This window comes from Ammospiza caudacuta, chromosome 11, assembly GCF_027887145.1.
Source record: "Ammospiza caudacuta isolate bAmmCau1 chromosome 11, bAmmCau1.pri, whole genome shotgun sequence".
Taxonomy (NCBI): domain Eukaryota; kingdom Metazoa; phylum Chordata; class Aves; order Passeriformes; family Passerellidae; genus Ammospiza; species Ammospiza caudacuta.
Genome location: NC_080603.1, coordinates 13379739 through 13397588, shown reverse-complemented (window position 1 = coordinate 13397588; position 17850 = coordinate 13379739). Strand labels below are relative to the sequence as shown.

At 37.4% G+C, this 17850-nt stretch overlaps 1 protein-coding gene across 1 annotated transcript in view; it reads right to left on the bottom strand.

Moving 5' to 3' along the window:
- The window catches only part of PLS1 (plastin 1), a 41486-nt gene that overhangs the window by 18549 nt on the left and 5087 nt on the right, over window positions 1–17850 (bottom strand). Inside the window, exons 2-3 of the mRNA XM_058812183.1 lie at window positions 3110–3217; window positions 729–892 (exon numbers count right to left, since the gene is read on the bottom strand). Of these exons, the coding sequence (XP_058668166.1) occupies window positions 729–892; window positions 3110–3179 (234 nt within the window). The 5' untranslated portion in view covers window positions 3180–3217. The remainder of the gene's footprint in view (window positions 1–728; window positions 893–3109; window positions 3218–17850) is intronic.

The following is a 17850-nucleotide window of genomic DNA, read 5'->3' as shown; positions in this document are numbered from 1 at the left end:
ACATGCCCTTCCTTTATCAAGCTAATACCATTCTCCACCTGCCTGCAATGTAACCCACACTGAATATATCAGTATGTCCTAGGTTTGCCCAAATACTGCAGAGGTCTCAGACTGACGATGAAGTAAAAGACACAGTTAATACCTGGAAGCAAATACTTGCATGTTTAGAATCTCAGAAAGAATGATCAATCCCTAATTCAACAAGCAACCTTGTGCAATTAGCAGCAGTACTCTAATTTCAAAACAAAACATCATCATCCCCAAGCACCCACAACCAACAGCCTGCTAAGTTCTTGTTTCTTTTAAAATGCACCAGTGAGTGATTCTCATTAGAAAAGCCTAAAGCTTTGAAATCTGCTCAGTGAAAGGGAAAACTTGTACCTCACTCCCAGTAATAAACAACCATTAGTATAGAGATTAAGTATAGTGAAGCACTGCTAAGAGGATTCAGAGGCTGCTATCCAATTGTCTGCTCTTTTGTCAGAGTGAGGGCTGACCCAACAGTTCCTACAGTATGTACTCCTTCCCCTCACCTTGGAGGAAACAGAAAACAAGACTGATTGCAACTACTGTTCTTTCACATGCAACATTAAATAGGAGTGTGAAAGATAAAAATTAGAAAATAACAATATAGGATATTCTAGGTTGTCACAGAAAACTCAAAATAATAGTTGTATATAAAAATAGCACTTAGCACAGTAGAGAAACATCCAAAGGGAAGGCCTTACAGAGACAAATTCTTCAAAGTTGATTTTCCCATCCTTGCTGCTGTCTGTCACCAAAATGATTTTTTCTACAATCTCCCGGACTTTGTAACCAGGCAAGGGCAGACTTGCTTCTTTAAACAGGTCTTGAAGCTCGTAATCACTGACATACCCACTGTTGTCAATATCTGTAGAATGAAAGCACAAGTTGTTATACTCATGCAAACTCATGCATATTCATGTACTAAGCTATGGTAACTGTTAAGAATAAACGAAGCAAAATAAACACAGTTCTAGGACATGAGTGTTTCTTTCTCTGATATAGATAAGTATGAAGGAATGCTTGTGGATTGGAGGCATAACTATCTAGGACTTGTGCCATCTTGTTGTATGCTTTCTCAGGATTTAGCTTCTGATCCCAGAGCACAGATAGAACAAGATAGCAAATTTGCAAATAGTGAAGTTCAAGATTTTCTTATTTGTTTTTAAGACTCACAACAAAATTATCTATAAACATTCAAGTTAAAGGGACATGAATTAATATATGCTAAGTGTAATATTAAACCATTTGCAATCAGCAGATCAGTAAGCTCAAATCTGATGCATGTTGTGATTACAAGAGCTCTATGAATGATCTATTTGCAAGAAATTTAAGAGAACATCACAATGAATCAGAAACAGAAGCAGATGATGTGGCCACTTCTCTGACTTGTCAAGGTGCTCCCACTTTTGATTTTTTTTTCATTTACTAGTTAAAAACATCTCTTCATATTGCATTTAGTATCAGAACTCAGTCAATGATACCAGAGTGGATGAATGCCTCCCATTACAGAAGGGCAAGCAGAGAAACATGCTTTCATCTCCAGCCATAATTAATTACTACACAGTAATTTTTTTTGTAATCCATACTACACTATGTAGCTTCTGTACAGCTTCATAAGGCAACCACATTTCACTGCAGGCAAAAGGCCAAAAACGCAGGGCAAAAAAAAAATTGTTGTTTTGATACTATCAAAAGTTCACAAAACAATATACAAACTTGATGTCTGCATATGCACTAATTCATCCAGTGGCTTGCAGACATGTAAGACCACACATAATAACAGGGATGGTCTAACCATCAGAGGACATACTCATGAGCTCGCTCAGATTACCAGCTATTTTATTTCTCTAGGTTCATCTTTCACTGAGGGTAAGTTTCCATGATGACAAGCTGAGAGTTAAATAAATGCCTTCTCTCAGTTTACCAACTTAGTTGCAAGTACTTTATCCATAAAGACATTAGAAATGTGAAAAAAATTAAAACCAATCATGCTTAATTTTTATGTTTTACAGAAAGCATAAGGAAAAAATGCTCTTCAGGGAGTAGGAGCAGTACAGACAATTCTTCAAGCTGAAATAGGAAAAGATGCAGGTAGAGGATGGAGATAAAGAAGAAATACAGATGGTGAAAACCAAACATATAGAAAAGCTGTCAGACAGCACCAGTGAGTCTCTAGCTGTGCTAACATCTCTTAGCAGACTGATACATGTATATAGTGCTCTTCTCCTTGGTCTCTCATCCCAGCACCTGCAGGATATAAACCACTTGAGCTATAGATGTCCTGAGGATTGTTTAACAGCAACTCAAGAATTATCTTCCATGGATGTATCATACTCCCTGTAGAATTTCTACTCTTTGTTTGGTCTCAGCAACATCCTGAGTCAATGGGTTCATTGTTCTGCTATTTATTGTCAAGTTAGTATTTTTAATTTTAATTTCCTGACTCTCTAGTGGGCATCGTGTGATACCTGTATTGGCATATCCTAAGTAATTCCCTCTTCACTTCTTCATACTACTCATGGTCTTCCAAATCTCTAACCCACAGCTTCCCAATAGTTTCTTTACCAAGTAAAGACTCCTAATATTTAAGAGTTCTTGCCTAAAATGATCCTGTCCCCCCCATCATGACTGATTACAATCATGGTTGTTTGATTTCCTGAGCTGCACAGTTACACATCACCCCTCAGTAAGTAAGAAATAAAGCAGATATGAACATTCACAACAGCAGTGCAATCTGGGAAAAAAGGGTGAGCTGCTATATAATTTCTTACACTTTCTGTGTGCTCTGATTGATCTCTAAACATCCTCTCAAGCATACAAAACTGTACAGTTATTTATTAACACTGGTGTAACAAAGCTGATCTTATTAACAAAATATCAAAAAATCTTCAAGTTTAGTTCCCTTAAAACATAAAATCGGATTCAATAAATGAAATTATTAGTTCAGCAAAGCATGCAAATAAAGCAAAAACCAAGTGTCAGTAACCTAACATGAAAATATAGAACACCTGAAGCTTATCAAAAGTTTTTCCAAATTAAGGAGTTCAGAAACCTGAATTTTGACTCCTTATTTAAAACATACCTATTTTGCCAAATGCCTCTCGTAGATCTTCAAGCTCTTCACGAGAGATAGTAGTTATGTTGTTCTCCATCTTCAGCCAGCACAAGTGTTGTCCTCAACTGCTAATACCTAATAAAAACAATAAAGAGGTAAGATACCAGGCAGGCTATAATTCCAGACACATAGAAGTTACTGATCTATTCAACACAAGGCACCAGACCTGAATGACACGTCCAGGCCTGACACACTTAAAATGTTACAAACAACACTTTAAAGTACATCAGATACCTACAGAAATTCTTTTCACTGCAAGAGTAAGTGAAAATTCACAACAGCAGCCCCTGTTTACATACATTTGATGGTTTCATTTGCATAGAATAAACACTGGCCAACAACCTTCCTCCACTGCTTAAGTGGTTTTCTAGCATTAAAATCTTCTCATACTTCAAAAAAAAATTTCTGGAAACATTAATTTCTAAGTGAGATGCAGTATCATTGCCAAGCAGTGCTTAGTGCTGGAATCTAGCCCTGCAAAGCACTGAGCACTCCAACATTTACACAACATCAACCTCAGTGGGACACTTCCAAGGACCTGCCCACAATCTGTCAGTGAACACCAGGGAGCCTTTCCATGACTCCAGGAGGCACCAGCAGCTGAACTCTACCACCCTTCTGACACCCTGCTGTCTCCTAACACTGTCAGAGCTGAATGAAGGCTTTTGCTGTGCAAAGATTGGAGTCTCACTGTGAGCCTTTCTCTACTGACCTCTTAGAAAAGCAGAACAAAACTGAAGGCACCTTCAAAGGGGTTGGTAAACTCCTATGAAAGATTTTGCCTCTTATCAAAGCCTTACTACAACAGGATGACTCAGATTTATTGGCAGTAAGTGCAGCTTTGTAAAGAAGCCCCATGCAGTTGTCTCCACACCCAAGTTTATATTTGTATTTGTCATTTTCCACCATGCAGTGCCACTGGCACACACAAGGCAAGCCCAGGGCAGCACAGCCCTGCCTGCACTAAACTCTGAGTGCACCTGGCTGGAGACAGAGAGAGCACAGGCTGCTACAGGAGGGGTTGTGCCAGTCCTAAACGTCCAAGTTGCATCTTTGCTTTTACTATATAAGCCGAAAGTGACAAAAATCCACCTCACATAAATATTTTCATCAAAGTTGTTCTAAACTTGCCCAAGTTTTCCTTCTGGTTTAGTGCTTTTTCTTTAGAGCAAGAAAAAATACATTCCTGGAATGACCAAGCTCATAATAAATATATTCTGGTCTACAAAATGCAGCTGCTTCTTCCCCAAAACTCCTGCATCCCAGCAGAACAGGGCTGTTACCCACTGGACAAGACTCTAGAAGAGGAAACCTGACTTCAACCATCAGTTTTAGCATGAATCATGCTGGATGCCCTTAGGAAAGGCTGTACTTTTGCTTCCCCACCTTTTGTGGAAAATTTTTCTCCCACAATGCTGTATAAACAGAGTTCTTAAACAACAGTGGGTTGTTTTAAATAGATCTTGCCTACTTTACTTGGGTTAGTATTTTCTGTGTCTTCACTGGGACTGCTCCTGTGGGTCACACAGGATAAGGCCTTGAGTGTGGGTGGCAAGTTAAGTCTTTTTCCTTCATGTCACTAGATCTTATTTAAGTACTAAAATCCTTCTTACCCGTTTTGCTAAGCTTACTAATAGCATGTACCAGTGTCTATAATCAAAAGAAAAAAAAAATTAAAATATATATTCAGAAAAAACTCTTCACACAGATATTTCTGGAAGTGCAAGTACATTCACTGGGAACCTGATGTGACAATTAATGTGGAAAAATTGATGAAAAAAATACAAGATTTAAATGTAAATTACAAAGGAAACTTAAACGGCTCTAAATCTAAAAAAAAAAAAAACAAAACAAAAACCAAACAGATGACACTCCTCTGAAATACAGAAATGGCATGACAAATCATAAGTGAAATATTTAGCTATGCAAGTATAAAAGACACCATCATTTTTGCTGGCACCATTGAAGTTAACTATTTACCATTATCATGACTCAGATCTTATAAATTTCTGCGAAGTTGCATAAAATTAGTTTCCCTCCTCCCCTTTTATAATTGGTAATTCAGATTTTCCATCATATTCCATTTAATAAAATAGCAATCTTTGATTTCCAAAGACATTGATTATTTCAGTTACACAGTAGAAACATCTGTTTTTGAATGAAGCAGAAAAAGAAAGCTAATAACTGCTCTAAAGAGACAGCCTTGAATAGCCTATGATATCCTGACAGGGTAAATTATGGCAGAAGCGCTGCAATCATGGTTCAGGCATTCAGGAGAGTCAGAGCTTGAACACTCAGAGACAACACCTTAACTAGTCAGACATTACAGACAATTCCTGTCCACAAACAGGGACCTTCTATCTAAGCTAATAAATACCCTGCACACCCAGACTCATCACCAGCCAAGATGACTCAAGGCACAGGCAATTCTGACAAGATTTAGCCTCAGAGGTATCTGGGTCTTGGAACTATGACTACCTGTTCAAAGGTATATTCATTTCCAGAGAACATTTCTCTGTACTCTGAGGATGTTCATATGGCACTTAGATTTTCTGTAGTCTCCACCTACAACAAACCATTTCCTGCTGCTCCAGGACAGGGTAGGTACAAACACTGTTTTAATGCTGACGAAGTACCCTTGATCCTTTTTTTAGTCCTTGAAATGTGCTTAGTATGAACTGACAATATTTATGTAGTCCTAGCCCGCTTCCTATGCCTGGAAGGCTTTTCTAATCTAAAGATAATTCACTGGACACTGCTGGAAATCATCCACATCCAACATAAGACAGATACAAACTACTGTTGGTACCACTGTGGTATTTCTTTGTGTGCAGAGGAGTATCTATGGCTGAGCAACCACAAAGGATGGAGTAGGTCAAAGAGAGCTCCTGCCACATTTCTGACCTGTTATCAAAGCTGTCAGAAAAAACAGAGCAGTTAATTGGCAATCATGCCCAATACTTGTCTCCATCCATGCAGGCAAGTGGCAATTTCTTTTCCAGTTCTTCATTTCAAATTCTGTTTGCCTCATTTCCACACGCAGCTGCTACTGCAGTGACAATGGAGTTCAGAATGCTGACTCGAGAGCCTTTTTTCTTTTGTTGCTGCTCTTTTTGTCTGCATCAGGGACACACCTCCTCCATCCCTGCTGCAAATACTGCCTATTGCTGCATCATTCTTAAAGCTCTTGTCTCTAATTACAGCCAAGAGAGCATCATTTGCATATACAGGTTGTGCTTTTATATCAACAACCAGCTGGTTATTACTATGTACTATCTATAATTACAAAACATGAAAATTCTCCTCTTATTGGGCTTTGAATCTGCTACGGATTTTAATGGGAAAAAATACCCCCAAAACACAGTTTAACCTGTAGTATTCCTGTGTTAGTTATCCAGGACTCTAAGTCAATGTGATGAGAACAGGATAGCTTTCAAGCACTATTAGTGTCTTTTAATAAACTAGGAGTTCTGTCCAGTCTCAGTGAGAAAATAATGCATTGTAAGGTATAAGACACACAAAATAAACTTTAAAATAAGAATATGCATCACATATTCCCTTTAGACAGTAAGGAAAGAGGAAATGCTAATTAAAAATTACTGGAAATATCTGCATATAATAAAGATTTGAGCAATGGAAGTAACATACAGAATGTTGGCTTGATATGAACACACACACAGAGGTTTCTGATGTTTTTCAAGAAGCTAAAACTACCCAGGGTTTGTTTGTTCTGTTTATTTTTTGGTTTCCCTACCCCAACTCATCTTAGACTGAAAGAACTTATTTATGCCAAGATTATTCTTGTCCTTCAAGTAAAAAGATGATTAGGGGCCAACTGAATCGATCCTTTAATAACATGAAAGCACAAATTGTTTTAGGGGTTGCACTGGTGGTCTGCAATAAAACAGCAGTGGTGATTAATCTGAATTAAATTAGGAAAAGGTAATTTTTTATCTTATTGTGATAAGTCTCAATCTTTATGACAAAATGAATAATCACTAGAGTTCAGTGGCTTTACAATTTTATTGTTGTTGTTGCTTGCCTGGTATAGGGTATGGAAAGATAACTTATCTTTTCTGTATCACTAGTAAGGCTGCAGGAGACATCATGAGGAAAGAACTGCACTGTCTGGTATGCAAAGTGAAAAAAGCCTTCACTGTGGAACAGTCACAGAATCACAGAATGCCAGGTTGGGAGGCACAGCGAGAACCAGCCAGTCCAACCTTTCTTGGCAAAAGCACTCTCTGGACAAGATGGTCCAGCAGCCTCCCCAGCCAAATCTTAGAGGTGCCCAATGTTGGGGAATGCACCACTACCCTGGGGAGATTATTGCAATGGCCGACTTCCTCTTAGCAAAAAATTGTCTTGTGACCAATTGAGTGTCCCCAGGAGCAACCTGGAGATACTACCCCTCCTCTTTTCCATGTGACTTCTTTTAAAAGGGAGTAACCACCTTTAAATATTGCAACATGGTGATAAGGTCTCTCCTAAACCTTCTTTTCCCAAGGCTGAACAAGATCTTCTTTTCTCAAGGCTGAACGAACCCAGTTCTCTCAGTCTTTCCTTCTATGGCAGCTTCCAACCCTCTGATCATCTTTGTGGCCCTTCTCTGGACCCTCTTCAGCCTGTCCACATCTTTCTTTGCAGCAGAAATCAAAACTGGACTCAGTATCTCAGGTGTGGCCAGCTCTCTAATTGGTTCAGAAAGAACTAATCTAGCACACCTGTAGACTGATGAGCACTGGCTTCATAAAGAAAAAAGATAAAAAAAGAGATCCACTCTAAATGCAGCAAAGAGAGCACCAAAAGGTCAAAGTAATTAGCTATATACACATATATTTAGATACAATATATATATATACATGCATATATATGTATGTATATATATATATAAGGTATTGCAAGCACACGGGTAATTTTTGAAAGAAGAGATGGGTACAATTATGGTATCAGTTACAGTTATTAGCAGAGGAGTATGAAGAGCAAAGTTCTTCCAATATGATACAGTCAGTCTGAAGCTTCACAACCTGGAACATTCAGAAATTATATTTCTCAGCCTAGCTTATAAACATGACTGGATATATTTATGAGGATCAAAAGTATTTAATAACTAGAAGTTAGAGGATAACAATGAAGAAATATATAAACCAATATTCAACATATAAACCAATAATCAATGGAATTTTCCTCAGTCTTTTAGGAATGACATTACACTGTGAACAAGGTGCAATTTAAGAGGGAAAAATAGTATTTTTAACTTCACTGACCTTTGCTAAAATAAGGCTATCAAACCAGCCACAGTGATAAATTTTGTGTCTACAAAACATGTATGTCATGAAAGGAGGACTAGATGTACACTGAAATTAATTACTCACTCCATGGGAATTTATTCAACAGTACAGTAACTATGGTCAGTAACAGAATCAACATTTCCTCTATGCCTTTAAGATAAACCTGGATGAATAAGAAGTAAAACAAGCTGAGATATTTGATTATTAGACTGGTCATGGGCCTGTTCTGAGTTCACTTACTGGGGTGTAAGTACAGAACAATTTCATGAGGCTCAGGTCAGGATTAAGAGCAACTCTCTGATAAGGAGATAAAAGCTCACTTCAGTAAGATACCTTTTCATCCAAACAAAATGCCTCCAGCCTCATTTGGCTGCTGGGTGTACAGACTAGCCATGCAAATTTATCAACAGTATCAGTTTCATGCAGTTTCCTTTGCATGCATCATTCAGGAGGATCTCAAACTGCCTGTGCTTTGTGTTGTTGCATTCAGAACTCCAAATAAAATATAGCAACAGAAACCTTACCTATGCCTATACCACTCACAGGCAAGTAATTTTGAAAAAGGGCTGTTGCACACTGAGTTCATGCAAAAAACTTTCATGAAATGTCCTGCCAACCTAACCTCTTTACAGTCTAGCTACACCAACATTTTGGGCTGAATTTGACCAAATGGATTATCTCAGATCACATGTGACCCATTCTGCTTTGGTTAATAAGTTATTTTTTAAACATTTCTTCAAGTTTCACCTGCTTCCAGCACAGAGCTGTGAGTATTATCATCAAGGGCAAATCTGAAATATGACATTCTCTGTGAAACTGAGAGAGAGAGGGACACTGAGGTGACACAAGTCAATAACACCAGCCCTGAAGAGCTGTGCACACAAGTTACTACATTCTTCAGCAAGTAACAGAACAGCAAAGGAGTTAATTTTTTTATTTCTGTAATACAGTGTGTCCAAGGCTCCCTACCTGATAGCAAACCATTTCTAGGCAAATACATAAACAAAGCTGCTTCCATGCAACAACCAGCTTTTCTTTAGGACTTGAGAACACCAGGAAAATCAGTATTAGAAAAAACAGAAACAAGATTTTTCTTACACATCTCTTGATAACACTTCTGTTTTTTAGAACACAAGATCAGACTGTCTACAAAAACAATGCACCCCCTAATCTGAAGGAAAATCATTCTACTTTTGAGATAAGATTTGTTTTCTGTGATGAAAATGTCAAGATTCAGTATCTTAACAATCTTCATCTTTTATGTAATTTAAATATATTACCTTTCCAATAAATTATGGAGTACAGAATCAAAGTATACAATACAAAATAATAAACCTGTGCCATAATACAGCAGCAAATTAAGGGACAAAAACAAAGTTTCCCACGGATTTTTTGTAACATGGTTGGATTCAAAAAAATCCAAGCCAAAGTAAAAGTCTGATACAGTGAATCCGCTAAAGTGGCACTTGCTCTCACTTTTATTATGGACAGCCTTTAGCTTGGTGAAAGTTCAATAACAGCATGTAGCTGGTATCCAAATTATGTCAGGAGAAGTACTGACATAAGGAAAATGGAAGTGTAGGAAGAGCCTGAATACACTCTTACCATAAATCTTAATTACCTTTTATGCTATCTCAGTGTCTTTCATGGTTTTCATTCACAACAACACAAATATTTAGTCAATAAAAGGAACACAAAAGGGATAAGAACTTAATTTTTGACATAAACATACCGACTATCCACCAATATGACCGTTTCCACTAAAAAGTGTTTTCAGAATCCATTGTGAATAAAAGCAGCTTATGAAATAGAATAAACAGGAACTGAGTTACTGCATTCTACAGTAGAAAAGGATGGTCTGGTTAGGTTGGTTCCAAGAAGTTTGAGCCTCTCACTTGGAAGGCAAACAGCTTGGGAACACAAGTTTGAATGCCTGGATGACATCAGAAGGTGTGCCACCAACCTAAAGCAGTTCAGCTCTGGAACATCCTATCAAGCCTCACAGCTGGCCTAAAGGAGATTAGTTACTGTGGCATAGAGGACATCCTGCTCAATTGCATTCCAACAGCTTCAACTGTACGGATTTTCAGAATCTCTAATAATCATCTCACAAATAAAGTAATGAAAAACTTTGGAAACAAATAAGTGTAATGCAATTGAAATCTCCTTCCAAGAGATTTCAATTGCATTGAAAGAGAGAGACAGAAGCAGTTCTTGTTTGGTGCTGCCATGGAAATACAAGTGCTAGTGTACACACTCAATGTCTCAGTTTCATAGTTCATAAAGCAGAATGTCATAGACATAATAATACTTTGATTTTCCAATAAGGAAGTATTGCATCCAGCAACAGTATCTACATGCTGTTAATAACACACAGTTGCAACACAAGGACAGGAAACAACGGGCAAAAACAGTGTGAGAAGTGGGACTAGAGAATTCTCTTGGAGGACTCAAGATCACTCAGCAGACCTTCCATTTGTCGAGCAAATCCTCTAACAAGTGTCTCCTGAAGCCTATTGGAAAATGGACATTTGTAGAAACCACTAGGTTTGTAGTACATGTGACCTTTGTGGGTGTGGTTCTAACCTTCCTAATGTAATCATTTTACTGTTGCTTTGCTCCTACCTTATTGTCCAGAGTCTAGAATATTTTTTACCTTTTACTGACGCAGTTAAAACTAGTCCTTACAAAGGAAATTCACAAGTCCTGGTATAAACCTTGCTGCCCATTTCTGCTGTGTGGCTTATGCTTGAGAGATCCATTTTCATCTCTGTGTTTCTGATATATAACTATATATAGCCTACTTCTATTTGTCATTAAAGTCACCTGTATTTTCAATTAAAAACGTCATTTTTGTTAGTCATTAACAGGTTTTTCTTAGCTCAAGAACACTACTTAAACTGCCCACTATAACCCAAAAAATAATGCTAACAAAAGTGAAGCAACCTCACCACCTCATCTTTTTATCCAAGAATCTGAAGTTGGAGTTTTGAATTACACATTTAAAGGCATCGTTCTGAAAGCAAAACTCCTGCTTTTCCATTTCACACATGGCAATGTATTTAAACAATTCATGACTTCAGAAATACAATAAAATTAATTAGCAAGGAAGTAACAGAATTAAGTTGGATTGGTACAAGAAACTTCTTTACCTGTGTAAACAGCAAAATGTTTACAATGGTCCAAGACGCATTTGACTGAGCCTTGAATAGAAAATTCAATCAATATAATGTATTGGTCCATTTATCTGACAAATTCTTATCTCTTCTCACCATCAATATAATTTAACTTCTCCAATTTGTTACTCTCCAAGTATCAGTTTATTATACTGAAACCTATGTCCCATGCTGACTCATCATTTGGCTTCCCTCACAAAAGTGCTAGACCCTCCTTCCTGGGGAACTTGTTCAAGCTCCTATCAAGCACCTTTCCCACTCCTCCTGTTCCAAAGGCTTCCCTTGCCTCACAAACCTCGTCCCCATATCTTTGTATCTTTGCTCGTGCATCACTTCTGCATGCATCCACAGTGACCAGGAAAATGCCCTCTCTCTGGAGGGCCACAGGTGGCAAGGATCAGGCTTTCCAATTAACACTGGAAGCTTCTACCTCAGATGCTGAGACCAAAAGCAAGGAAAAAATACAGGCTGAACCAAAACTACAGCAGCCAAACAAAGGAATTGTGGCAAAACTAATTCCTACAAAGGGGCAAAACTAATTCCTACAAAGGTCAAAGCATCACAGCAGTTTCAGCATGCAAATACATGTTAGAAGGAAAGAGCACCAATACATAGAGAAAATTTTATGAGTTTACTCATAAAACCTCTTTGATTACCAGTAACTGCTCTGAAGAACATAATTATTTTTTAAGTCCAAACCTGGTGCCTCTATGACATTCCATCAGAGCAAACTACACTAAAATATAAATGGAAAGGCTACACTACTAAAAGCAAGTTCATTCAGGAACTCCATCCTCAAGTCACTCTTTTGTGCCTAGGCTGACATTACATATCAAGTTTACAACACCAAAAGAGAGAGTTAAAAGACACACCAACAAATGATACTTAATCTCTTTCTTTCTCTGCCTAGGTTTAGGTACATGCAGCTTTTGTTAGCATGCAACTACCATGACAAATATAAGCTGCATTATTTTTAAAGGACATTTCAGTTGGAAAACATCCTGAAATTCTTATTGAAATAGCTGGATCAATAAAAACCTCATACTCAGAGCTCATGTGTTGACAGAACCCTCATTTGACAGTAGGGCTTTTTGGGTATCCCAGTCCTCTCAAATAAGGTTCATAGGTCGAAGTTTATGCTTTAATTATTCTTTTAATAATACACTTCCTTAATAAACTATAGCACTGCTAGTTAATTACTAAACAGAAAAGCTAATGAGAAGCAACAGTCGGGATTACAAAAATAACTTTTCGAAAAAACCCCTACACATTAGACCCTAAGCAACTAAAACCCACATGAAATATGGAATAACACCTGTCTTCAATTTTCAAATACTTCACATTATTATCAGATTAACTTTTTAAGCCCTGCTTTGCAGTAACTGGAAAGACTTGAAATTTGTTTTAGAATTAAACACATTCTCATGTATTTTCTTAACTCCACAAACTGTGCCAAATTACAGCTAAGTTATGAGCTTCACAGTTTTTGAGACTTTGCTGGATTTTTCATTCTGTCTACTCCAATCAAAGTGTACTCACCTTCGCCTGTTTAATGTGTTACAATGTCACTGATCTTTTGCAAGGCTGTCAGTGTTTGTCCCAAGCCTCTGTTTCTTCCAGGTTCGGTGCCACTCTGGAGGCAAGACATATTGTATTCCCTATTTTTGCTGAGGAATAGGCTTTAGCCTTCTATGGCACTCATAACTTCATAAAAGGATCTTTTTCTTAAGCCAGCTAGAACATTATGAACCATTTTTCTCTTCTCTGAGCATGAAGATAACATTTAGTTATGAGGTAACTGGAAGAGCAGAACTATGAGCAATGAACAAACAGCCTGAGAGGCAGAAGAGGAGGGAGGTGGTGAACAGCAAACTGAAACACTCCACAAAACTGCCTTTATCCTGCCCTGTGCCTGCTCCTTGGTAGCTGAAGTAGGAAACCTCAGCTTGCTACAAATAGTAAAACTCCAACAGAGACACAGGCTAACTCTGACTAATGAACTTAGTTTTAAGGTCACCCCAGAAGTTAATCACATGAATATCATTAAGAGTAACAATAGAAATGCATTCATTCTGCCCTTAGCAGTTGAATTTACAGCCACATATTCTCCACACTCTGGCTAATTGCAGGTAGTACTGAATAGATGTGTGGTGCCACAATATTTCCCAGTTTTCATGAATTGTCAGATGGCAGTATGGCCTTCTGACACCCACTAATGCCTCCTTCAGCTCCACATGGTTCAAAAGATTATTAGATTAGACTGATCAGCTACTATACTGCAAGCAAGCCAGGATTTTCTGTCATGGAAAATTCATAGGTTATTTTTGGGTTTCTTTTTTCATTGGTGCAGCTAGAGGGAAAAGGAGGGTCCTCCACAACACATGGCCAAAGCAACTGGCAGAATTTCAATGTGCAGAACCACGGATGCCCCAGTGCTACCTGTTTGCCAGCTCATGGCTTTAAGGAGCTATGTTTGCCCAAGTGCTGAGGATAAAAGAAGCACATTAGTAAACCTGAGTAACTAAAGCTAAATAGAGTATTGTTCATACCTTCTAAACTAGAAGACTATCTGGGGCACACAGGAAGCTCATTTGCTGGTGCTGTAGTTCTTAATAATTAGGCCAGAATAAAACATCTACAGTTGTCGTTGCCAACTGTCATTTTTAATCGTGTTTTGTAGATGAAAAAGAACAAAATTCCTGAGCACATTATTTTGTAACTAAATTATTCAAAATCTCAGCCTTAGGATTCCTATGATTAGGAGATAACTTTATATTCTTTAATGAAAACTACTTCTGATGCTTTGGTGAAAACTTTGCCATCTTTTCTGCAAATATCAGAAATCAAAATTAAAAACAATAAACCTATCAAAATCTTGGGTTACAACAATTTATCTTTTTTGATAGTTTGAGCTTGCAACAGGAGCAGACATCCCTAAGCATTAAACCATACATTGCAATTATGCAACAAAGTAATGAGTTTGTTTAAAAAAAAGTTTAAACAAAAGATATATCCAGGCATTTCTACTAAAACAATGAAAATGTAACATTTTATTAATCTGTTGGAAAACAATGCATAAAAGCATTCATGATTTTTGTTAATTAGAGGTTTTGTTTCCTTTTTATAAGTATAATGAAAAAAATCATCTTACCAATCAATGTTAGGTTATAAAAACCTTTACAAAACAAAAAATAATAGTTAAAAAATTATTTGTTGCTTTAAAATTAATTACCTGAAGTCCCATAAGGTAAAGTACAATATAATTGTATCTATACAGTTATCTAGTATGTACTTGCTAAAAGGAACAATACCTACAACACAGAAAATACTGTAAGCTGGATCACCTTTGTAATGAGCCTCTTTGCTGAAACACTGAGTATTCTTAAATATAATTATTTGTGTGTATTCACATTTGTTTTGTGTTAGCCATTTTTAGATGTCCCACATTAAGCGACAATTGTTTACTCACAGCCTGCAGTGAGATTCCAAACTACCAGATTACAGACCAGAGCCTTTCCAAACTGACACTTTCAAGGGAAAATGTTAGATTTCTTACACCACTCTGCAGTCATAACACTTGCTCAGGCTTTGAGAGCAGATTTTCAACATTTGGCAAACGAAATCCAGAGCTAAAAAGTGACTCTTTGATGATAAGATGATCAACTGGGATCAACAGATAAATCAGTTTGTTGTTAAATCAGCTCTTTCACAAGGACAAAACGTCTTCGGAGGAGATCATACAAAATACGCATTTTATTTCACATAATACTTTAACGGATATGGCTTGGATTTTAAATTAGCTACAAATCTACACCAAAGGAATCATCCTACTCCTGCTGACCTTCATAAAACCTCAGTAACTCTGTCACATTGTTTACTGTCACTTTACATGATGGCAATTTATGAAAAATAACTCATATTTCTAAGTCTCCAAAATTAATGCTCTCGAACATTAAACACGACCCTATATTTAAATCCCTGTTTTTAAGTATCTAAACATGACACAGAAATAGTCATTGTGCTGTTACTGTCACTCAGCAAGTCAGTACCATGCTTACCCACCCAAGCTTTCCCCTATTGCTGCTCTGTCTCCTGCTGGGTGAGGAGTCCAGTGGGAAGCAGCACAACTCGTGACATTTTAATGAAGCACTTCTTAGGTGGCACACTGACTCTGGTCAATCACTCATCCAACATATGCTGATTTCCTTGGGGAGAGCTGATATCGAATAATCCCATTGAGTTTAAATGCCTCCATCTTCATTTACTTAGGAAAATGCAGAATGGCAGCTTAAAGAATAAACTATATGGCAGAAGGGTCTGTTCCACAGATTTACCACACAAAAAAAATTCAAGAGGGAAAGCACAAAGAAATTTTGGAATGCAACCAAAATATGTGTTCCATTATTATAGCTAATTTCTACTTTCCCCAAGGCAGTCAGTCTATCAGACAGAAGCTCACTAACAAGCCCAGGGTGCCTGACCCAGTAGCTGTCTTCACACAGCACAAGGGCTGCCATGTCAGGGTACAAGCACCTTATGAAAACAAACACAACACGAGTGCCAGAAGTGGGGATTTGCTCTGGCATGACAAAAAACAAGTCCTGTGCTGCTGCCAAGCTTCTCTTGGGAGCAGCTTTGGTAGGAGCTGACCAAAACACCTTGCTCATGGTAATACAGAGGCCAATCTCAGGTTTGAGTTTCAAGCAAAATGGTGAAAGATTCTGGAAATTTTAAGGAGTGCACACATTGGTTTTAATTACTTTTTAAATCTCTGGCAATAGCAGAATAATGGAATCTCTTTTGAGAAATCAAAGATATAGGCGTGTCAATAATTAAGATGAACAAGATACCAGCTTTTAGAAGAATTTGTCCAATAGGGCTTGCACTAGTGAAGCAGTTACCTCCTATATGCAACATCAAGCAAGTGACAACTAACTCTTCTAAATAAGAGTAAATTTTTGGTATTATTTAAATGATAACTAACTCTCTTTTTTAAAAAAAGAAATTTTTGATAAAAATCTAAATTTATGTGCTTCTAATACTTTGTAATTTGGGATGTGAAGAATATTCTGCCCCATACAATTAAATACACAGCCACAATTAAGTGGCTGATAAGAGTGATGATAAGTAAAATGAAATATATCTTTATATTCAGTTATTTCACACTGAATACATCATATTGCCTGAAAAGGGAGGAGGAAATCCTCACTAGCTTCAATTAAAAATATCTTGATTCTATGAATCAAGCTTGGAAGGACGAGAGTAAAATAATCAGCCCAATGGAAAATTGTAACTTCATACTACTTTACACTGCCTTACCTTTAGGCTATGAAAGAAAGAATTTCATTTCTCTTTGTTATAAGGTGATAAATTAGTGCAAAGAGAAGCAGCGGGGCATGTACAAACACAATGGGAGGAGATGTGGAGTTAGAAGGAGAGCTTGATAAATCAGCAAGACAAAAACATTCCAAACTATAAAATTCTGGAAAAGAAAAGCTATCAGAACACCTGGTTTGAAAGAAACAAGTGGGTCCTGAATCTTCAACAGAATCAAACTCTTGAAATTGCATTCAAATAAATATAATCTTGCTGAGAAGATATGACACAGTATTTCAGCTTTTCTGCATGTCAGTGTTTTTAATCAGTCTATTTCAAGCACTGATTATTAACAAGATGAAAGGATGAATACGCTAATTGAACAAAAGTGGGAAATAGTAGATCCAGCTTTTTTTTTCTCTCTAGTGACTATTATTATTTAGGAAACATCTGCCAAGAGAGCCCTGAAAGTGGGTTGATAATCCTTTTCCCACCAAAAGCATGCATGGAGAAGCACACATTTTGCTTTATGCATAATTTATTTCTGAGGCTTAGCAGTACCAGTCTCTCTGATGAGCTATTGTGATGCAGTACCTTTATTCTCCTTGGACACCTGTATGTAAGAGCAGTAACCAAGTACACACCTCCACATAAAAACCTAGGTGTTCAGCAGGTTACATTTTGAAGTAGCAAAATAACCATGTAAATAATAAGGCCATGGCTAACACTTAGCATTCCCTGCATTTGATCAGATCAATCAAAGCTGAAATAATGTAATTAGTGTATTTTATCACAAATATTATACATCAGACAATAGAGAAACCATCTCTACTGTTTCTGTTTCAAGCCCTTTTTGAAAGATTTAGCAACACCAATGATTAAAAACCTTAATAAAGAGAGCAGTAATGCAGAATGGGTTCTGTCA